At 45.1% G+C, this 23,441-nt stretch overlaps 1 protein-coding gene across 7 annotated transcripts in view; it reads left to right on the top strand.

Moving 5' to 3' along the window:
- The first annotated feature begins 2,910 nt into the window (after positions 1–2,910).
- Positions 2,911–23,441, top strand: part of RGS6 (regulator of G protein signaling 6) — a 213,815-nt gene continuing 193,284 nt past the window's right edge. For 5 of the 7 annotated variants that reach the window (XR_008329955.1, XR_008329956.1, XM_053384436.1 and 2 more), the window contains exon 1: positions 14,798–14,915. Coding sequence is in view for 4 of the 7 variants with exons in the window: in XM_053384436.1 (XP_053240411.1) it covers positions 14,841–14,915 (75 nt within the window). In the remaining 3 variants the exon portion in view is untranslated. Of the gene's footprint in view, positions 3,444–14,797; positions 14,916–23,441 lie in introns of those variants that run through there. The other 2 variants (XM_053384428.1, XM_053384445.1) reach the window with 2 other exon arrangements.

Raw genomic sequence — 23,441 nt, 5'->3', positions numbered from 1 at the left:
CCAGAGTCAATGGCAGACAGAGCCAAATAACTCCAGTTTGGCGTCCTCCTTCTTCCCTGCTGAGTTCTATAATGGCAACACTGAGACTAAGGAGGAGGAAGCTGACAGCCAGCACCACCACACGGGCTGGAAGTAAGAAGGCAGGAATCTGGGGACAGTCAGAACTCCAGCCTGGGATTGTTGTGATGTGTGATGGTGATTAATGTCCACCTTGGAGAAAGTAAAACCAGTGGAGGCTGCTCCATTAAGGTGAATGGAGAATTGCCCACCAAATTCAGCCTGCCTTAGCCAGTCCCCACCCAGTGGCAGACCTTGGTGTCTCAGATTTCAGTAGTGCCCTGTTCAACGCCAAAATCTGGTTGCCCCCCCATCTCTCACCTTCCGTTGGACATCATAGTTGCGACGCCTGCTGCAGCACCCCAGAAGCTCCACACTCAGTAAAGGTAAAGGGACCCCTGGCCGTTAAGTCTAGTCGCGGACGACTCTGGGGTTGCGGCGCTCATCTCGCTTTATTGGCCGAGGGAGCTGGCGTACAGCTTCCGGGTCATGTGGCCAGCATGACTAAGCTGCTTCTGGTGAACCAGAACAGCACACGGAAACGCCGTTTACCTTCCCGCCAGAGCGGTACCTATTTATCTACTTGCGCTTTGACATGCTTTCGAACTGCTAGGTTGGCAGGAGCAGGGACTGAGCAACAGGAGCTCACCCCGTCGCGGGGATTCAAACTGTCGACCTTCCGATCAGCAAGCCCTAGGCTCTGTGGTTTAGACCACAGCGCTACCCGCATCTACACTCGGTACTCAACAGTTAATTTTACAAAAATTGTATTACCACATGCAGTGCTCATGTAACAAGGTATCAGTGTTTCAGCAAAAGGTTTTCCAAACAATTTCATGAATGATCAAATCTGACATGATTCCATGGTCTAAACTTGCACCTTTTCTGATTTCTGAACTGGTATTTCCTCCTGTGACTTCAAATGAATTAATTACACAACTGATCATTGCTGTGAGACATGCAGTGGCGAAGCATGGGAAAAACTCTTTCTGGTGATATGCTGATGGAATGGACACCTCAAATTTGGCATCTCACACTGATGGAAATTGACTTATGAAATTAGAGCGAGAAGGAAAAACAACACAGCAAAAGACTTTTACAAAGTTTGGGGAGACTTTATTTCATACGCAATGTCTAAGGAACATGGCTTTTGACCACCCGCTGTTTATGGAAATCTATGGAAAAGTACTTTGGTATAAAAGAACAACCACAACAGTTTCGAGATACCTTTAGTCCTGAGCGGGAGTGGAGGAAAGATATGTTAGGGGAGGGATACATTTGTTTGTATTGTTTTGGATATATGAAAAAAAAATCCAATTAAAATATTCTGAAAAACACACACCAGCATTTTAAATGGAGCCCGGAAATGTATCAGAAGCCAGGCCAGAATTGGTTAGATGTGTTTGGGCTATCTGGTCCCTCATTCTCCCCCTCCCCTTGAAGGTCATTTTTCAGGGTGACCAGGGCCAGTTCCATATCAACCCCAGGCTTAAACCCAGATTGGAATGGGTCCTGTTTCCTCCAATAGTGCCTGCAACTGAACTGCCACTACACTCTCAAGCACCTTACCCCAAAAGCGGGTATTAGAGTCCGGACACTGTTGTCAAACCCTCAGGGTCTTTTTCAGGAGCAGGTGTACCATCAACTTCTTTAAGGCAGTTGGGATAACCCCCTCATGCAAAGATGCACTAACCAGCCCCCACCCTGACTTGCACCAACAACCAGGATGGGAAAGGGTCAAGAGGGCCAGGGGTGGGATGGGCAGCTAGAAGCACCTTGCCCACAACCTCAGGCCTCCATAGCTGGAACTGATCCCACAGAACTAGATATGACAGTGTGCTGGATGTCTCACCAGAGATTATAATAGCAAAGGAATCAATACAGTGGTACCTTGGGTTACAGACGCTTCAAGTTACAGACTCCGCTAACCCAGAAATAGTACCTCGGGTTAAGAACTTTGCTTCAGGTTGAGAACAGAAATCGTGCGGCAGCAGCAGGAGGCCCAATTAGCTAAAGTGGTGTCTCAGGTTAAGAACAGTGTCAGGTTAAGAACGGACCTCCAGAACGAATTAAGTTCTTAACCCAAGGTGCCACTGTATTGATATGAAGGCGAATGGGTTTGTGTTTGAAGTGCCTCGCAAACTTATCACAGCCCATGCCTTTGATGCTTCCAGTGCCTCATTATCCCTAAATTGCTTCACAAACAAGTCAATGCAGGCCTCCGACACCTCTTTGGGGCCAGCATGTAAAAGGCCCCGAAGCCATTCTGAAGAACTTTTGGCTGGCACTGGGAGGATACAACGGAAGTAGAGAGAAAACATTTCTTGGCTGCATTCACGGCCTCAGACCAGGCTTGACAGTGGGCTCATACTTGTGTTTGATTGTATGTGAGAGTTTTCTTTCACGTGTTTATGCCATCTCCCTTACTGGTTCATCATTCTCGGACCATGGCAGGCAGGCCCTGAGGGAGAGGAGATGACGCTCAAGAGCGATTGTGTCAACCACCTGGGCTGTCTTCATTATTCCTCTCAATTTTGTTGTACTGATGTGAAACGGGTTGGTTTTTTTAATAATATAGTTTTTTATTTTTTTAATAATATAGTAGTGCGGATTAGATGTTAGCGTTGTACCGGCGATTTAAAATGTGCACCGCCCTGAAATTAATTCAGGTACGTTAAGCAAAACAACAAACAAACTTGCTGGGGGGTTTTCTGCTGCACCTCCCTGGGGGCGGGCGGGCTGCGCGCTCTCTCTATAAGGCCTTCAGAGCCTTTGGAAACGAGGCTGTAGTTCCGCCCGCAGCCTGCAGCGGGCGCTGCTGCTACTCCCGCCAGCCCGCTGGCTCGCAAGGGACAAACCTGGGACTTGGAGCCTCTGTTTTTCCTTCTCCGTCCACATCTCCTCCCTCGGCTCCGCCGGGGTGGCTTCTTCTTCTCCTCCTCCTCCGCCGCTGTGTTGGTCTCCCCGCCACTGCCCGGCCTGGAGCGGAGCAAGACGGCGAGGGCGAAGAAGAGCGTGTGCCAGAGCCGCGGGGAAGGCGAGCGCGGAGGGGGAATGCAGCGACGGGAGGCGTGAGCCGCCGAGCATGTTGAGCTGGGCTCCGCCGCTTCTCCCGGGTCCACCTTCGCCAGCGGCGCTGCCAGCCCTCCCGCGACCCCTTTGGCAGCCGGCAGGCGCCCTCCTGAAGACGACGGCGTCTAAGATCCCCTGAAAGGCGGGCGGGAGAAAGAGAGATCCAGATCCCCGGGGAAGCCGCCTCTCCTTTAACCCGCCTCTCCCCCCACCCCGCCCGCCACTTCGGCTTCAACATGAATCAGGCTGCTCCCTGCCGCCCAGGGGAAATTTAAAAGCCGAAGGCGACCCACAGCAGATCCTTGGTTGCTAAGGTAAATTACGATCGCCCTTGCGCAGCGTCCTCGTTTCTTCACCCCTCTCCCCCGCATCAAAAAACCCCCACAAAGCTTTGTGGGGCAACCGACGCCTAGCAATGCATGACCCCCACCTCGCTTTCCCACGTTAAAGGGACACGGGAACTCATTAAATCGGTTCTTTGGTTCCTTAACCCCAGCCCCAAGCAATGTGTGTGCAACGGGTGCGAAAAGGAGGAGCAGCGGGATCCGGATGAAGCAGCTTCGCGGCCCGCTTGCCTTCCCCCTTTTGTTATTCTAGGGATGCAAATGAGTTGGAGGAGACGCACTGGATCGCGGGCGTCGCCGTTGTAAACGCGCCCTCGGCGCGGCGTTCCATTCGGAGCGCTGCTATTTGCATGCGGGGCCGTGGGCTTGGGGAGGGTGCGCGCATTCATTTTAAGCGCGGGGAGCGTTGGCTTCCCCGGGGGGTTTGCGCCCAGAGGAGAGGAGCGGTGTTTGCGTGCTAAGCGGGGCGCTGCGAATCGGGGCCGCGGGGGGCGCGCGCGGAGGGCGATCGCTAAGCAACGGGTTTTGCAAGGGATGGCGCTGGCTCGCTGTTGCGCCGCTTGCCCCTGACCCTTGGAGGAAACTTGGGAGCAGGAGTTTGCCGCCGGCGGTCGCGTCTTGCTACGCGCTGTTCAAATGCAGTCCAAGGGCGGGAGACGTGGGGGGGAAACCGCGCTTGGAAAATGGTCGCGCTTGAATCGGCGACCTGCAGAGCTAGAGGTCGCAAGTTTCGCGTATATTCGAAGAATGGGATTTGATTTTAAAACTCAAAGCAAATAAATGGTTTTGCAACCAGGCCCCGGAGTACTTGGGGGAGAGGAAGGGCCACGGGGGGGGGTCTTCCAAACAGACCTGCTGCATTTTAGGCTGGAATCTACATCCACTTCCCTGGGAGTGTGCCCCGTTGAACTAAGAGGTGCTTACTTCTGAGTAAATGCGCCTAGGGTTGCACTGCTAGTCTTTCAGCTGCTTCTTGTTGTTTAGTCGTTTAGTCGTGTCCAACTCTTCGTGCCCCCATGGACCAGAGCACACCAGGCACTCCTGTCTTCCACTGCCTCCCGCAGTTTGGTCAGACTCAAGCTGGTAGCTTCGAGAACACTATCCAACCATCTCGTCCTCTGTCTTCCCCTTCTCCTTGTGCCCTCCATCTTCCCCAACATCAGGGTCTTTTCCAGAGAGTCTTCTCTTCTCATGAGGTGGCCAAAGTACTGGAGCCTCAGCTTCATGATCTGTCCTTCCAGTGAACACTCAGGGCTGATTTCCTTCAGAATGGATAGGTTTGATCTTCTTGCAGCCCATGGTACTCTCAAGAGTCTCCTCCAGCACCATAATTCAAAAGCATCAATTCTTCGGCGATCAGCCTTCTTTGTGGTCCAGCTCTTACTTCCATACATCACTACTGGGAAAACCATAGCTTTCTTCTGAGTAAATGTGCCTAGGGTTGCACTGCTAGTCTTTCAGCTGCTTCTTACACTTTCCTTTTGTTCCACAAAGGATTTGAGGCTGGTTGGGCCCTAGGGATGGGACTGGAATCCTAAACTCTGACCCACTGAGATAAGATGAGACTCTTCCAAGTAAACCACACTAGGGTTGCGCTGTAATCTGGTTTTCACTGCTGTCCCCAAGAAGGCCTTTTAATATGGAATGCATCATGTTGTGAATGGGGCGATAGGAACTGGAAGAAGCCAATTTTCAGTGGGTTAGAGGTTTCAGCTATGGGTAGCCTTTGCCTTTGAGTTGTAGATGCATAGTCCCCTCCCCCAACAACAAACTAAAAAGACAGCAATACTTACACATACTTCCATTTAGGCTGTGTACACACTATACGTTTAAATCACATTCAGAGCACGTTCTTTTGCTCAAAGAATTCTGGGCGGTGTAGTTTACCCTTCACAGAGTTCCATTTCCCAGGAGCCTCGACAAACTACAGTGCCCAGAATTCTGTGAGGGGACAAGTGTGCCATGCATGTGCTTTGGAGATACAGTGTGCACAGAGTCACTTAAAGCCAAGTAAGTACTATGGCAAAACTGAGTTGTGGCTGCATACCCATCAGACATATAAAGCACCCACCCTGAAACAGAATATTGGGAACGGTAGTTTAATGGTGCTGGGAGCTTTGTGAACTACCGCCCCCATGGTTCTTTTTGGCTCTGTATGTGCTTTAAATATATTTAAATATCATATGCTGCCATGGAGTGATTGAGAACTTGCATATTACTTATCTGCACATCTTTCCAAAGAAAACCAAAGGCTCTTGCTTGGATATGAGACTGATTTCATCCCCATGCCACTAGCAAGACCTGGCTGGTGACAGAGAGAGGAAGAGTGCTGAGTGCAGGCATCTTTCCATATTCCCAGTAGCGCATGAGTGTGCCATGCTCTCACAGCTGCATTGCATGGCCATGCTGGTCCCACACAAGTTCCCACCAGCTCTGTGTGAAAGCAGCTGTGGAGCAGGTTTAGGTACCCCATGTTTCTGGACAGTGGGGATTAGAAGTGCTAGCAAAAGCCTTAAGGCTGTGGTCCCTTAAAATTAAAGCTCCCTGGATGGGAGTTTAGTGTGCCCAGGTGGGCTTTGAAAAGGAAGCTCAGCTTTGATTGCTTGTTGAGTTGGCTGAACATGTTGCCTGCTGGATTTTTTTCTTAGGAAGCAGCGGTCCTGTCAATAGCTGTGTTTCCTTATCCTAAGCACAGAACAGGCTTGCACAGCTTGAAGCCTGCTCTCTGAGACTTTGATAAACCTTCTGTTTTTGCAGGTCACGATGAGACTGCTAGAAGAGCAGGGTTGTCAATTAATCAGCAGACCCCCCCCTCCCCCAGTGCATTGCTGGCATGGGCTGCCTTCTTGATGCTGGCTTCCATGTTGTGCAGGGCGGGCTGCTAAGTCTCTCCATTTTTAGTAGAATCCACTTCAAGTTTATTCAAAGGATGCAGCCTGAGCACTTCACCATTATTTCCCTAATCTCATTAAAAAAAATTAGATAACCTAACAATGCAGGTGTATGCTTTTATTTATTTTAATTAATTATTTCTTGACTGCCCACCCTCAAAAGATACCAGGTTGCTGTATAAAAGTGTCTGTGAAATTAACTCACACAGCATACAAGTGCAGTCTAAAACCAACAAATAAGCACAGCCAAATACAACAAGGCAGAGCTATAACTAAAGAGAAATCCTTATGTGTGCAGTACCAAGCACACTTGTATGCACTTAATTTCCATTGAAGCCAGTGGGACTTGCGTACAAGGAGTCACGTTCAGCATCATTAGGGAATCATAGTACTCTCTTCCTCTAAATAGTTATCTTGAAATTGCACTGCTGAATTTCAGAAATACTTCTCTGGAAAGGATAATTTTATGAGGTGGGAAGGGAACTCGGGTACGTCTGTGTTCCCATTTTTTTTTATTTTGCTTTTGCAGCATAATCCTACAAGTCCCATTTCAGAACAATACCATGCTGTTCACAGGTTGCAGATGAATGTGGAGGGTGGAATATCATGGCTTTTAAAGGCTGTCCTTTCAAAGGCTGGAGGATATGGGTTCAGGGGAAAGAGGGAAAGTGGTTGGCGGCAGCAGCAACAACAACAAAATCTGTGATACACGGGAGCTGGAAATGGCTTGTATCAAGTGAGTCTGGAGAAGCCTTTAAAAACATGCAGATAGATAGATAGATAGATAGATAGGGTTCTTACCAGCCCATCCCCATGAGGTCCCAGGGTGTGTTACAAAGATTAAAAGATAAAATATTAAAATCAGTTTAAAACAAATGTTAAAATACATGTTCCCCTCCTTGACAAGGTTATTCCTTCCTCTACCTATCCTTTTTACCTGTGAACTGGGGTGGGGAGTATACTATTGCCTTTCAGCTGGGACTTCCAAGGTTATCCTGCAGAGGTTATAAGATGGAAGGGATTCATGGAGGGTATAGCAGGGCAAGGGAGACCTAATTTTGTCTCCCTCACCCATCCAAGGAGTGAAGGGCATTTTCATACATGAGACTTAAAGCAGATTTCTGATATAACTGTAACTTTAGCCAGAATACCACTACTTGTTCTAAATGTCTTTCCTCCGCTTTCTCTTCCACATGAAGAAAGATCAGACATCTGCATAAATAGCGCAAAAGCAGCCCAAAGGCAATCTAAGCCTCCTACATGAAAGCTTTCAGAATCTGCAAGAGCCAGTGGGGTGTATTCAATGTAGACTAGAGCTGGTCTCTGCGTGGGAAGACCCAGACTTGGCCAGAAAGTTCATTGGGAAGCTGACCTTGGGCCAATCCTAATCCCTCAAAGCAACCTGCTTCATAGGGTTATTGTAAGAATTTAGGTGGCCAACTACTCGGGAGTGCTTTTGCCGCCAGTTAAAAGCACATGTTTTTATCCTTCACGTTTAGTCCCAGATGCCTTTGGTTGTTACTGTTGTGATGTCTTTACTTCATTGGATTTCCGTATTCAACTATTTAGTTTAGTATAAACTCAATTAGAATTTAGGGAATTAGAAGGTATTGTGCAGCCTAAACAATGGGAAATTGCTTTTGAATCTATGCAGAATGTTTTCTTGGACCTGAAATTGATATTGATTCAGCCAAAATTGATATTCAAAATTGATATGTTGGGCTCCACAACTTTTGTATAGGAAGACTAACATACATAGATGTTGGAGGTGTAATGCTGAGAATGCCTATTTGAGGCATCTGATGTGGGCTTGTCCACTGATACATTCCTTTTAGTCCGAATTTGTTCCTTGCATCAGCTTTGTATTGGTGAAGCCCTTGCTATGGCAGATGTTCATATATTCTGAAATTATATGCCTGAAATTATATTCTGAAATTATATTATATGGGGACTAACAAGTGGACAACAAAAGTGGGTTTTGTGAGCTGTTATGGTGGCTAAGAGATTATAAGTACTCAGTGGTCTGAGAACCTCATTTCCCTGGCTATATTCAGTCATATCTCATATTGATATCAATTTTGTATGGCTACCTATTTCAGTATCTGGAGGGCTTAATTTAAGATTCAGGTACTGTCGGTGGTCTGTTAATTATTATTATTTGTATATAATTTGTATCATTACTATTTTTCCCCTTATTCTTTTTTCTTATTTAATTTTAATTTTTCTCTTTTCTGTTCTCCTTTTCTTGCTAAATTTGCAAATAAAAATGTAATCTTTTTAAATAAAGAATAAAACACAAGTTGGAACATGTGGGAGTAGTTAGAGCAGGGGTCTCCACTGTTGACCTGTATTTATTTTATTTAATTGATTGATTGATTGATTGATTGATTGAGTTACTTACTTACTTACTGCCCTATAGCCTCAGGTTTCAGGGTGGTTCACTTGTGGAACTTGCTTTGATGAAGGAAATCTCATACTCTGAGAAGTAACTCAAGGCATGAAAATTCAGTGATAACCAGTTTGCCATTTGGAATCCAGATGTTTTGGACTCCCAGAGCCTATCACCCATAGCCAGTGTGTGGCCAAAGTTCAGGGATGATGGGAGTTGTAGTCCAACAACATATGAAGGACTGCTGCCTTTTGACCCATGGCCTACAGTTTAGTTAGATTCACCTTTTCTTTGTCTTCATTTGGGGGAAGCACTTCGCACTCTGAGACAAAATACATGAGATTTGAGAACCTTTGTTGTTGTTTAGTCAGTCGTTTCCGACTCTTCGTGACCCCATGGACCAGAGCACGCCAGGCACTTCTGTCTTCCACTAGATTTGAGAACTAGCAATCCTCAAGTACAATGATACAGCATATCTCTTGCCTGCCTCTCCCGGCCTGGAGAAGTCCTTCACCACCTTTAAAGGAGCCTCTTGAGCATTTGATTACTGAACAACAACAACTTATACTTCTCCTCTTCCTCCTCCTCCTCCTTCTCCTCCTGGTTCAATCCTGTTTTGCCCCCAGCTCAGTTTGTACATACAGGTTCAATTTCAGTTTGACACCCTGCTTCAAATGGTGATGGTCCTGTGGGTGAGGCAACAATTAACTAATTTTACCAACAGCAAATATATATATCCCTGAGTCAGCCATGCTCTCTGGTAGGAAGATGTCTGGATGATCCGCACAACAAATACTCAGCTGTACGTTTGTTAGGCCATAAATTGATACTCTGAATAGACCCCCTATAAAGCTAATATTCATAGTTCCTTGCTGCTAAGAAATCTTTGCAAGAATATCTGAATCACGACATCAGTCGTTGTTCAAGCCCTGTTTTAAAGTGACAAGTTGTCATGTCAGATAAAAAATTGCATCAGGGTTTGGGAATTAGGTATGTGCCTTTCCAGTGGAATAGTTCATCTTAGTCATGAATAAGCATTATTATGCAGCTTTATACTGTAACTGATGACCAACCTTCCCTTTGGGAATCAGTTTTGCCTTGATAGCACAGAACTGTAGTGGTGTGTGTGTTTAATTTTGGGAGGGGTGTGTGTGCAAAAGAACTAGCCATTTGTCTTGCTACCTAAAGTCATAATGATCTGCGTAAGCATCTCCCTAGCAACAGAATTTGATGTCATAAATAGAAGATTAAGGAATAAGATGAAAGATAAGCCACAGGTTTTATGCAAAATTGATTATTGGTGAAGCAATATCCTGCCATAGCAACGTCTTGAGTGTTATAAAGAGGGGATTTATTTAAGTACAAGGCTCTAACCCTGCACTACTTCAATTTAGTGATGTCCTATTCATTCCACGTACAACAGCTTTTCCATTCACTTCACTGGAAGGGCAGAGGGATATGTGAGATGAGGGATATATGGGGAAACCATACGCTGAGGAATGTGTATCTTTGTGGTCATTAGCTTACACCAGCAGGTGAAGCAAATCAGTGTGGTGATGGTTGGGCTGGGGGATCTTGTCTGTGATCCTTGGAATGGGAAAATAAGGATTTGATTATGACTAGGTCCCTATTTTCACCTGTGAAATGTTATAATCAATGCTTGGAGCTGTGCATGCTCTTCCCAGCATGGGATTGGGAACTGTGCCTTGCTCCAAGCGCTGGTTACAACAACAAAACTTTATTAGCAAAGCCAACAGGCCACAGCTGTACAAGAGTTAAAAGTAAAAATAGAGATAAAAGGAGGAAAAGAACAGGCAAAAGATGGTCCGTCGGATGAACAAGTCTGTCACTCAGATGGTGGCCCTCAATTTCGCAGCTCTCTCGATGTACCTCGCGACCTTCTCTGTTATCTGACTTTCCGTATCAGATAATAGAAAATACAGTGTAATGTCTGATGAACGGCCGGGGTTGGAGAGAATGAGTGGAGTAATAATCTCATTCCTTAGGTCTTTGTAGAGGGGGCAAGAAAGAAGGACGTGAGACACTGTTTCCGTGTTACCATCTCCACATGGGCAGAGTCGTTTTTCAAATGGAGTCTTTTGGTAACGACCTTCGAGTACAGCAGAGGGAAGAACATCCCATCTAGCCAATGTAAAGGCACGTCTGTATTTCGGGATGGTTAGTTTAGACAAGTATGAAGCTGGAGCGTCAAAATGAGAAGGGGGAAAGTAGGTATACCATGGGCACAGTTTCTTTAAGATGGTCAGGTTGTTTTGTCGTTCGATGTCTTTCAGGCGCTGGCCTATTAGACTCTTTGCTTTGATGAGGCCCATTGATAATAGGGACTGTGAGTGCAGACCGCATGTAAGGAGTTTTTGATGCACGGTTTTGAACCACTTGCTTTTGTGAGAGTCTTGCATTACTAAAGGCAGTAGACCAGGTGGATTCAGATTAAGACGAAGCCAATAGTTGAATGTTCTCTGCCAAGTCCGAGTTTCCACAGATGGAAGACAGGCCTCGAGTCTTAATGCTGCGTTGGGAACACAGGGGGGGACACCGAGAATCTGCCTTAGAAATTTAGACTGGACAGACTCAAGACTGGAGCAGTGGTTCCCCGTCCAGATTTGGGCCCCATACAGTAACTGCGCCAGAGGTTTTGCTTGATAAACTTCAAGGGCTGCTGGGATGTATCTGCCCCCCTTCGTGTAGAAGAAGCGGGACAGCATCTTGATACTTTGAGCTGCTTTTTCTTTGGCACATTTTTGATGGACATCCCAGGACCCAGTCGACTGGAAAACGATACCCAGATATTTGAAGGCTTTGACTTGTTCAATTGTCTGGTTATCCATCCTCCAGCTATACTGTCTGTGTTTCCTTGCAAAAACCATAGTTTTGGTTTTCTGATAGTTTATTGCAAGTTGCTCTCTCCTACAGTATGCTGAGAATTCACCTATGAGCCTATTTAAGCCTATTCTTGTTCGGGATAGGAGTATCGCATCGTCAGCGTACAAAAGCACTGATATTGCTTTGTCAGCCAGTTTGGGGGCGTGGAAGTCCGGAGATGACAAACAGTTAACCATATCGTTGATGTAGATGTTGAATAGAGCTGGGGCCAGGATGCAACCTTGCTTGACCCCCTTACTGACAGAAACTGGTCCTATAAGATGGCCGTTTAACGAAGTTCTTACATGCAGCACCGTGTCTTTATACAAACAGCTCATCAGAAATAATAGTCTTTTGTCTATACTTGATGTGCTCAATTTATCCCAGAGTCTTACACGTGGAATTGAATCGAAAGCAGCCTAATCTTCTCTGTATCGTTCCAATTTTAGTATATGTGCTGCCGAAGCGAGCACAAGCGCTGGTTATAGTGAACCAGCTTTAGGAACTGCACCTACACAATTCATCTGCATGTGTGCTGTTCATTGTCTGGCAGGGAAAACTTCCATGTACACCTGCTTTCACTCACACGTTGCTCTTGCTGGGATCTGACAACACTTGTTTACTTTCCTGCTATTTCAAAGGAAGAAGCATGCACAGGATTCGACCTGTGACACAATCAACACAGTGCTTCCTTTTTGCTGACTGTTAATCTTGTATAGTTCTTCTCTTAATTTGCAAAGTGCTCAACGATATTGATTGTATTAATCTTTGCAGTACTGTTATCCTAAATAGTAGAAACCCATTTTACAGATGCTAAAAGACAGTGACTTATTACAGGCCATACATTTCTGCCAATCCCAGAAATGGGGCTTTAGTTCACTTCTCTGTTTTAGCTCAGCACTGGTTTAAGGTATCTTAAACTATGTCCCGTTTTTTCACCCTGATCCAGAAAAGGAGGTGCAGGCATAGAAGCAGATATTACTTGCTTTATCAGGAACTACAGACAAATAAATGCACTTTTGAATATGCTGTTGTCTGCACGCATTGTATTATGGTCTATCGGTTGTGCATCTTGCACTACAATCCTGTGCATACCTACTTGGGAGTAAGCCCCACTGAACTCACTGGGACACGCTTCTAGTTTAGAACTGTATTGTTAATGTGTATCTCTACGTTCTGGGGTAGCTCGTTTCACTAAAGTTGGGTCAGTGTTTGAATTTTAAGATAAAAACTCTGCACACACTTCCAATCTCATCCACTGTCGTCTACCATATTAATGTCTTTATTTTAATGGCCTCTGTTTTTAGATGTGGAATTCATCATGGCCATTAACTGTGAAATGTTCTAAACTGGTTGGGTATTAAGCCCCTAAAAATACATTTTTATTATACGCTTGATGCATAGCAGTTTGTTGATGCCTCTCAGTCCACTGGCATAAAATAACAGATCGTGTTCTTTGAATCTCCTTGCTAAATGATGATGAAACTATTTAGACTCTGCCAATATTGACTTTATTTTTGCATGGTCTGATGCTTTTTCTAATGTATTGTCTATTAGCAAAAGTAATGGCAAATGTTCCCTTTCTCCTCTTCTCTCCATTCTAATTAGGCATGCAGTCATGATGGAGTTGAATTTGTCTGTTGTATTGTCAACTCCTGGAAAAAGAATTAACTTCCTGATTGTGTCTCTCAATAGACGTAGCATCCATGGCTAAGTAAATGAATATGGACCCGGGCACTCCTCCACTACCCCTATACAAGTCAAAGAAAATGTATTAATACAAAGCTTCAAAGTGAAACCGTTTCTGGCTAAGCATTAATGTAATTACATAGTGATGGGTCAGGACACTGGGTTTACCTTAAGAACCGTTGACCAAGTAGAGGCAAGTGAATGAGCAATGGCACAATCATTTCTGCAAAACTTTGGAGCCAGCAAGATCTCTCCTTAGGAGGAAAAACCTAATCTCTTAGATGCCAGTGGCTACTGGATGCCTGGACTTCTGTACCCATGAATATGAGGCTCCTCAAGTTGGTGGTGATTATTCTTTTGCTCTACAGCCTCATTCTTTGGCTCTCTTAAGACCCAAGATGCATATATTTGGTTCTATCTATACTTTCATACAGATTGCCATCATTTTACTCACTTACACTACGCGCGGTATGGGCAAGGGAGCTTTTGATTGGCAGGGATGTTTTTGTAGGAGAAATGGAGAAACGTCACATACGCTGTCATGTTGACTTCTGTGTTTAAGATCACCTGAGGAGGTTCTGTTAATGGCGTCCGATTATCAGAGTCTATCACATGTTCTGCTTGCAGGATTCCTACAGCCATCTGGTTGGCAACTGTAAGAACAGGATGAGCATTGGCCTGATTCTGCAGCCCTGGTCTTCTGTTCTTAATAAGACTAATCAAGCCTTCCCCAACTTGTTGCCTGGCAGCTCCCATCAGCCCCAGTCAACAGCACCAAGCCTAAGGGAGCTGGGCATGTTTAGCCTGGAGAAGAGGAGGTTAAGGGGTGAGATAGCCATGTTCAAATATATAAAAGGATGTCACATAGAGGAGGGAGAAAGGTTGTTTTCTGCTGCTCCAGAGAAGCGGACACGGAGCAATGGTTCCAAACTACAAGAAAGAAGATTCCACCTAAACATTAGGAAGAACTTCCTGACAGTAAGAGCTGTTCGACAGTGGAATTTGCTGCCAAGGAGTGTGGTGGAGTCTCCTTCTTTGGAGGTCTTTAAGCAGAGGCTTGACAACCATATGTCAGGAGTGCTCTGATGGTGTTTCCTGCTTGGCAGGGGGTTGGACTCGATGGCCCTTGTGGTCTCTTCCAACTCTATGATTCTAAGTTCAACGTTACTTGCTTCTAAGCAAATTACTAAGCAGAATACTACAAACACACCCTTGTCTCACCTGATCTCTCATCCAAAGAAAACAAAATTCTTCTTGCCCCTTGGCAAGGCAGTAAGCATATGTTTAGACTCGACTTTGCCAGTCTGTTATTTCATCAGTGTGATAAAAATATTTCTGTATCTCATGCCTTTCAGGCATTATATGATGGAATAAAATTCCTGAGCACACTTTTCGCTTCTATATCTATTCTTATTATTTGATTTTGAATGTATCTTCCTGTCTTTCTTCCTCTGGGTGACCCATTGAATAATGTTCTTCCCTTTTACAGCCTGGGTGAAAAGAAGCCAGTTCATAATGGCCCAGGGATCCAGTGACATGGAAACAGCTGATCAAGAGGAGAGCTCTCCAAATATGATTGTTTACAGAAAAGTAAGACATTCAGAGTCATTCATTACTTCTGTGCCAGCTTCTGAGCTGGATGACTGTTTACATGTTTTCAAAAAATAACTTGCTGCATAATCCTATACATGTCTACCTTGAAGTAAACCTCAGCGAGTTCAATGAGACTTACTCCTAGGTAAGTGTGCATAGGACTGTAGACTTATTTTCCAAATGGATTCTTCAGGTTTTGTACTATAAGATTAACAGTTTTCTGTTGTTTTTGTCTGTACTTGGGTACGCTACCTGTAAATTTAAAAGGATATCACTGACTGCTAGTAAAATAGGTTGAATTAGATTCACCTTCGTAAGAGTCTGTTGTAGAACTGGTATTTTGGTTTGCTTTTTTTAATAGTAGACAGCCACAACCAAGCTAACTGCAGTTTTTGACTGACTTCATTGGAACCTAATTGGCATAAATCACTTTGACTTTGGACTGTATTCAATATAGTGCTAAGCAAAACATTCTGTCAGTGCAAGGATTTCTCCTTACACAATGGAATATTCTCCACTTCTCCTCCCCCCTCCCTACATCTGTTCTTGGGGATCCTACAGCCTGCCAGAGCAGATTTGGGGGTGGCACAGGGCATGCACTAGGAGAGGGCATGAGGGGGATCCTGTTGCAGTAGCACTAAAGCTTGCAGCTGAGCAGCTATTTAGTTGAATGCTGCCCAGAGTCGGCCAACTAAAAGGATTTGTCTTCAAGTTGAAGGTTCCAAAATAGTCCCATGTAGTCAGTTTAAGCCACTCTACGAAAAACATTTTCTCTTCCTTCAATTTCCAAAGAAGGGGCTATGTTGGAAATGTTTTAGCACACATTTTAACAGAGATGTCACTATACTATCCTACTAGTTGATAAAGAAAACAGTAGAAGTTCAAATGGATTGATGGGCATATTATAACGACACTTTTCCTTATGACCGTGAAAGTGGTGATATAAAATGGGCTTGCAATCCTTTGCTCACTTAAACCGAAGTAGGTCCCATTGGCTTCAGTAGGACTTACTTCTCAGTAGACATTCTGGAGCTGCATCCAGGTGGCCTTTCTGTGCTAAAGTAGCTGTAGCATTTAACCAGGAGGTGGAGGGGAGGGAGAAATGGAAAATACGCCAAATGGTTCTAGGTTTGTGCATTCCAGTTCCTGTTTGAGGTTTTAGCAACTGCATCAACTGTAACAGACTTCTGTCTTCCATTTGGACCAGCGGAAATCAGCATGGAGACCACCACAGCTCCTGTATTCAGTATGTGTGTGTATCAGATATCCAATTCGCATACTTTGTTGGCATACCAGGGGATGGGAGAAGCAGAGGAACTCTGCCCTCTGGAAACCTCATTGTGCAGTGTGTGAGATCATGGTCATAGCGGGCCTTTATTAAAGGCACCTGCAGGTTGCTTTCTCGCAATCAAAAGTCAAGAAGACCAAGCTGTTGGTTTTAACCTTTCCTATTATTACCAGCAAAGTTCTGTAATGCAGCCTAGCCTTCAGTAAAGGCTATTTTATCTTTCCATAATGAGATAGCAGAAATCCCCTTGCGGGGACTGTTCTATTTCAGGTTTCATATGGGAAGCCAATGTTTTGAAAGCACTTGCCCCCAAGTTAACACATCAGGCACTATGTCAGGATAGAACAAGGCTTCTCTCTGGTAATTAAACTGTTGACACGGGGCGGTTTCCCCATGGATTCCTTGCTAGCAATCGGCACCTTTTTATGTATAGCTGGAAAGAGTACAGCCCTTGTATAAGAGCTTTACCACTACTTAATCCAAACCTTTTAAAAAATGTAATGTAGAATGCATTATCTGATTCAATACATTCAATGTCGCATTAGAAATACTTCAGGAGATAGATTTTAAAGATATATGTGACTGTGAGAGCATTAATTTGTACATTAGTACTTGTTCATCTACAAAGAATAGTTGTTTTTTAAAGCAGAAACTAAACTAATTGCTTGCTTTAAACATAGCAGGAAATTCTCTTCAGTGCTGAAAGTGGAACTTACACATGAATCTGAATCAATAATCTTGTTTAACTGTATATCCTGATAGAAGTGCTGAGTTTCATTAGGCTACCATTGTCAAGCACAATTTTTCTTTACACAAACACAGTATGAATCTGTATGAAGAGGATTATATTTCAATTCTGGTGCAGTTGAAAATGAGTGTTAATATTGGGCAGCAGCATATATACTGGGAGGAGGAATGCATGATCCTCCAGATGCTATTGGGGTTCCAGTTCCCATCATCCTTGGCCATTGACCATGCTGGCTGAGGCTGATGGGAACCGGAGTCCAACAACATCTAGAGGGTCACAGGCCCCCCACTTGTAAGATACATATGCTGAATCTTTATTTCCACACTATGGACTGTTGATGTGCTGTATAGAGTCATAAAACCAGGGAAAGCAAATGTTCTCCAGATGTTGCTGGAGTCCAACTCTCATCAACCCCAGCAAGCATGGCCAACAGATGTAGCCCAGTGTTGACAACCCCCACATCAGACTGTCTAGGAGTCATGACTGGTCAGAAAACCTTTAAGACAGTAATCTCTTCATCCCCCCCAGATTCTTGTTGTGTTGCTGTATGTAGAATCATGCCCTCTCCCAAGGCACATACTACAAAGGTTAAAGAGCTTTCATTTGAAGTGAATTGGGTTGTATTGGGGCCCAGTGGAAGAGCACCTGCTTTGAATGCAGAAGGTCCCAAATTCAGTCCCGAGCATCTCCAGATGGGGCTGGGAAATACCCCTGTCAGAAAACCTAGAGAGCTGCTGCCAGTCAGCACAAACAGTGCTGATCTAGATGGACCAATGGTGTAACTTCGTATAGGGCAACATTCTCTGCTCCTATTGCTTCTTTCCCTGTCTGTCACTGTGAGCATGGCAGAAGATGGGCAAATTCGAAACAACGCAAGGAGGATGCGAAATATTTTATTAAACAAGCAGTAAGAGGGAACATCAATTGATTTTTCATGACTGTCACTTGTCCTTGAAATCTAAGCTATACTGATTGCTTTGCTCATTTGAGTATTATTTCTCAGATCCAAATGGCCCAGGGCTTTCACTTTCCTTCAATAAAACTCATAAAAATAAGAGATCTGAGGGCCATGCCAGAAAGAAGCCTGCTTTTGTGCCATCTGGCAGAAAAGGCCACAGAACAAATCTTGGCCTCTCATTACCAGGAAGAACTTTGTAATTTTGAGGGAGTTCAGGGGAACTATAAAAATAATGGCAAAGGATTTGGGACAAATTGTATTTTAAAATGATATGTGTGTATGTTGTAAGTATGAGTAATTAATCTGTTTAGGAGCAGATAAACAGTTTGTGGGGCTTGGCCCAAAGAACACTGGATACTGTGAACTCACGCCCACCAATAAAAACTGTTTGCATTTTAAGTCCCTTAAGATTAATGTCATGTTTGTGTTATTTGCTGTAGAGGCTTATGGATATTTACGTAGAAGTTAGGTCCGTTAAATGGAGGCTGCAATCCTATACTGCAGAGATAGTCAACATGATGCCATCTAGTTGTTTTTGGATTCTAACTCCAGTCGTGCTTGACCAATGTCTATGTTGGCTGGGGCTGATGGGAATTAGAGTCCAACAGCATCTGTAGGGTGCCACACGGTCTTAACTCTTTCGAACTCACTGGGGCTTCTGAGTAGAACTTGAGAGGACTTTGCTGTAAGTGGATGGATTCATGGATGAATTTATATGAAAGGAGAACCTAAAAATATTTCTTAATTATCAACATCATCACTATGGCAAAGAATGCAAAAATATTTTCCTGGCTCAGTAAAGAATAATCTTAGCGTAGTTCAGCCTTCCTGAGCCTGGTGCCATCCATATGTTTTGCTCAACAGCAGCTGCCTAGAGTTGATGGGAGCTGAAGTCCAAAACAACTGGATGGTTGGGGAAAGTTGGCTTATTCTTTAATGGCCTCGGTCCTGTATACCTGAAGGAGCTTCTCCACCCCCATTGTTCAGCCTGGACATTGAGGTCCAGTGCCAAGGGCCTTCTGGCGGTTCCCTCACTGCGAGAAGCGAGGTTACAGGGAACTAGGCAGAGGGCCTTCTTGCTAGTGGCACCCACCCTGTGGAACACCCTCCCATCAGATGTCAAGGACTTTTTGAAGGCAGCCCTGTTTAGGGAGGTTTTTAACGTTTGATGTTTTATCCTGTTTTAATATTCTGTTGGAAGCCGCCCAGAGTAGGGAAACCCAGCCAGATGGGTGGGGTATAAATAATAAAATATTGTTGTTGTTGTTGTTGTTAATTTGCTTTTGTATAAATAGGAGCCCTCTGGGAGGAGTCCTTCAAATGGTCTTTGATCTCATGTTCTCAACCTGCTCCTTTGACATATATATTAACGCAGTACTACTAGCAATTTTTCTGAAGCTGAAGAGGCCATTTCCCTAAGCTGCCCTCAAGGGTTGCAGAAAAATAAGGTGTGTGAAATGATCCTCTGCCTGCCTGCACCACAACAGGACTTAGTCAGCACTTTCCTCAAATTCATGCTAACTATAGTGTGATTTGAAGACTGGGGGGGGGGGGAGGGCTATATTAGGTTTAAGTTGGAAGGGAAAGTATTGGATGACTGTCATCTTCTATCACCACACAAAGCAAGGTACTGTTTTTCTCTAGGAGAGGAAAAATACAGAAAATAACTGCTACTGCTGCAATTGCCACTTGACCACCCATCTCATGTCCCTGGGAAGTTCACACTGGGGACAGCAGCACCTGGTTGATGCCTCCATGGCAACTAGAATGCAAGCATTTCCCTTTCCATCCCTGTGGAGGATCTAACCCTGTTAAGCTATTTTGGTTATCACCAAAAACCAGTGTGTGCATGTGTGTGTAAACTGCTTCACTTGACAAATAGCGTTGTTCAGTTTCTGGAGCCTTTAAGTCAGAAAATACCTCAAAGAATGATCTACTTTCCTATAAGTTTAGGATCTTGCCATTCCTAGCCTTTAGTTGGAGGTGAATTTACTCCACTTTTAGGAAGATTCTTTCCTTAAAGGGAGGAGATGAGGGATTCCTTCTTAGGCCTGTAGGGGGAAGCAAGCCTCCTATATAGAGGAGAGACCTCACCCAAGCACTTCCTTTTCTATTCTTTCAGCATCCTGCCCTCTCACCCTTCCAGCAGGGTGCTTTTTGCTGGTTACCATATGGTGCTCAGTAGGAATTATTAGGCTGCTATCTGTTTGACCTTTGAGGGCACTTGCCTACTCTTCTCTCAATGCAATTGGCTTCTGGTTGGCTGGGTTTAAGCTGGCTGTGTCACCTTTTGGTAGGTTGTGTGGGAAGGTAAGCTGTTAACATGGCAAGTACCCTCCACCACTAGCTTCCTCCTATTGTTGACCAACTTGGGTTTGTGCTCTTGGGACCTGGCATATGCCACATGCCGAATAGCGATGGTGGCTAGCACAGCTCAGGTCCCTCAGGCCATGACTTCACTTTTGGGGAAGATGCTTTTTGCCTACTACTATGCCTGCATTGGTGATGAAGTTCCTCTCGGGTAGTTTGGCTTTCAGAGGCAGGCAGGAGATTGTACAGATCATTCCTGTCTACAATTGTTTGGTACGATTAGCACAAGTTCTTCTTCATTCCAGGTCTGGTTTAAGTGCTAAGCATCATGTCTGTCTAGTGTCAGATACCATGGAGCAATGAGGGTTAGGAGTTGTTTCAGTACCACGGATAGCTCTCAGTGAGCAACTTTCTCTGGCCCCCTTGTAGAGAACTCTTCATTCCTTAAAGAGCCAATTCTCTGGTCTGAAGATGGGCAATCCTCCTATGTTCCATGGCCACCTGCCTGGTGTGTGCCACTGGAATGATGAGGTAGTGGACTCCTCAGGCTCAGAGAACTCTACATGTCCTGGTTCTGTGGGAGGTTTTTGTGGACTGTCAGCTACATCCCTACTGGTCTCCACATCTCCAGCAGCTGGCTCAGTTCCTTGAACCTGATCTGACTCCTTGGCTGGTGCCTCTGGCATCTCATGTTTCTGTCTGGATTGCTGCTGGACTTCGGTGTGTGTGTGTGACACCACACTAAGGTTCTAAACCATGGGTGAGGGATCTGTGGCCCTTGTTGGACTCCAACTGCAGTCCTGTCAGTCCCTTGTGGCCGATGGTCAGGGATGATGGGAGTTGAGAGGCCAACAGCATCTAGAGGGCCACAGGTTCCTCACTTCTCTCCTAAAAGTTACTGCAGTTGGATAACCAGTGTGACTAAGCAACTGCTGATGTGAGTGATCTGCTCTTTTGAGCACTTCAGGTTCTGAACTTCATGAAAAATTGCAGCAGCCGTTTCCACAACGGCAAAGATTGCAAAATAACATGTTTCTTCTTGCAGAGGCAGCCCCTGCAATCTCCCAGGATCCTCCCACTTCAGACTCCCAATTTCAGCATGAAAATAGAAAAGGGAAATATTTTGACATGTAGCACTCATGCTGTTTTTTAATTACTGATCACTCTGCATAAGTGACAAATGAATATATATTATAAGTAATAGTTGGAAGGACAGTGCATATTTCCTGTTATAGACCCCACGGGAGCGTGTGAGGGAAATTGTGTTTATGCATTGTGCTGTGAGGAAGAGAGAGAGAAGAGAGTGCCTTGGAATTACTAGGATTAAGCAATGAGGAGAAGAGGAACATCAAAAATGAGATATGGGGGCTAGGGACTTGAAGGCTAAATCCACTGCAAAGAAGATACAAGATGCAAGTGAATGGGGAATCAAAGGTATATAAAAATTGAAGGATTAGAGCTATCTGACTTAATGACAGTGCTATATCAGAACTGGTTAGAGGAAGGCAAAATTCTGAGGTAATATGCCAAGAGGGATTTAAAGTAGCTAGGAGGCAGTTTTACTCTATGTAAATCCCTGTTGCTGTTTCAGATGGATAAGACAGTCTGCTTTGAATCTGCCAATGGAGAAATTTCAGATCAGCTGGGATTTGCACCAGCATTGCACACTTAGGTGAGGAAAATAATGTGCTGAGTTCATAGAATAGCTTGGTGCCTGGCTGGAATCAAATGGCTGGGGAGGGTGAAAGAACGCCAGGGCTAAAACTCAACTCAACCAAGAATAGAATTTCTGTTTCTACCCCACAGTTGCAACAAAAGAATTTCAGGCTGCAATTAATTCCAGTACCGGAAGTGACATAGGAAGCTGCCTTGTCCTGGGTCAGACCATAGGTCTACCTAGCTCAGGATTGTCTCCTCTGATAGCAGCGTTCCAGGGCTTCAGACAGGGACCATTCCCACCCTGTCTGGAGATGGTGGGGATTGAACCTGGGACACGCAAGGCAAATGCACTACAGCTCTTTCCCAAAGCTATAGTGTTTCCTAGTTGGCAAATGCATCCAGCACTCCATATTTTGACTACGCAGATGTTCGTGGGCCATCAGCTCAATTTCAGTCTCCCCTCCAGTGCCAACTCGACTGTCAAACAGCAGTGCATCTTGTGGAATGTGGAAACCCCACCTCTCAGTTGGTCCTCTTTGGGGATGGTTTTGGGTGACTACAGTGGCTGGACCTCAGTAGGCCTCACCCCTAGACTGGGTGCAATGCTGCCTCGTTGGAACACATTGCTTCCTGTGCTTCCTGTATTGAAAGTGGCGATTTGGAGGATTTCTACAGGGATAGCAAGAATAAAAGAAAGTACTTCTTCATATGGTTAAATCATGGAATTCGCTCCCACAGGATGTAGTGATGGCCACCAACCTGGGTGGCTTTAAAAGGGGATTAGACAAATCCATGAAGGATGTCAATGGCTACAAGTCACAATGGCTCTGCTCTACCTCCCCTCTTGGAGGCAGTATGCTTCTGAATCCCAGTTGCTGGAAATTGCTGCATTTGGGTCCTGCCCGTGGGCATCCCATAGGCGTCCAGCTGGCCACTGTGAGAACAGGATGTTAGACTAGATGGGCCTTTGGCCTGCTCCAGTAGGACTCTTCTTATGCTCTTAGGTCATGGTATCAGAAAGAGTCTCCCAATCTACTATATGCTGTCTAAAGGTAAAGGTAAAGGTACCCCTGACCGTAAGGTCCCGTCACAGACGACTCTGGGGTTGTGTGCTCATCTTGCTTTACTGGCCGAGGGAGCCGGCGTACAGCTTCCGGGTCATGTGGCCAGCATGACTAAGCCGCTTCTGGCACAACCAGACCAGCACACGGAGATGCCGTTTCCCTTCCCGCTGGAGCAGTATCTATTTATCTACTTGCACTTTGACGTCCTTTCGAACTGCTAGGTGGGCAGGAGTTGGGACCGAGCAACGGGAGCTCACCCCGTCGCGGGGATTCGAACCGCCAACCTTCTGATCGGCAAGTCCTAGGCTCAGTGGTTTAGACCACAGTGCCACCTGCGTCCCTATATACTGTCTACTAACTCCTATATTATTTGTATTAATACCACTATGCCACACCAGCTCAACTCAAAATTTTGTGGTGAGGATCAGAAAGGGAGGGAATGGAATTAGTTACTCTGAAAATGTGCTGTGAAAACCACAAAAATAAATAAATTGCC

Source organism: Podarcis raffonei, chromosome 1 (assembly GCF_027172205.1).
Source record: "Podarcis raffonei isolate rPodRaf1 chromosome 1, rPodRaf1.pri, whole genome shotgun sequence".
NCBI lineage: Eukaryota > Metazoa > Chordata > Lepidosauria > Squamata > Lacertidae > Podarcis > Podarcis raffonei.
The sequence above is the reverse complement of the archived record's forward strand: the minus strand, read 5'-3'. Positions and strand labels throughout refer to the sequence as shown.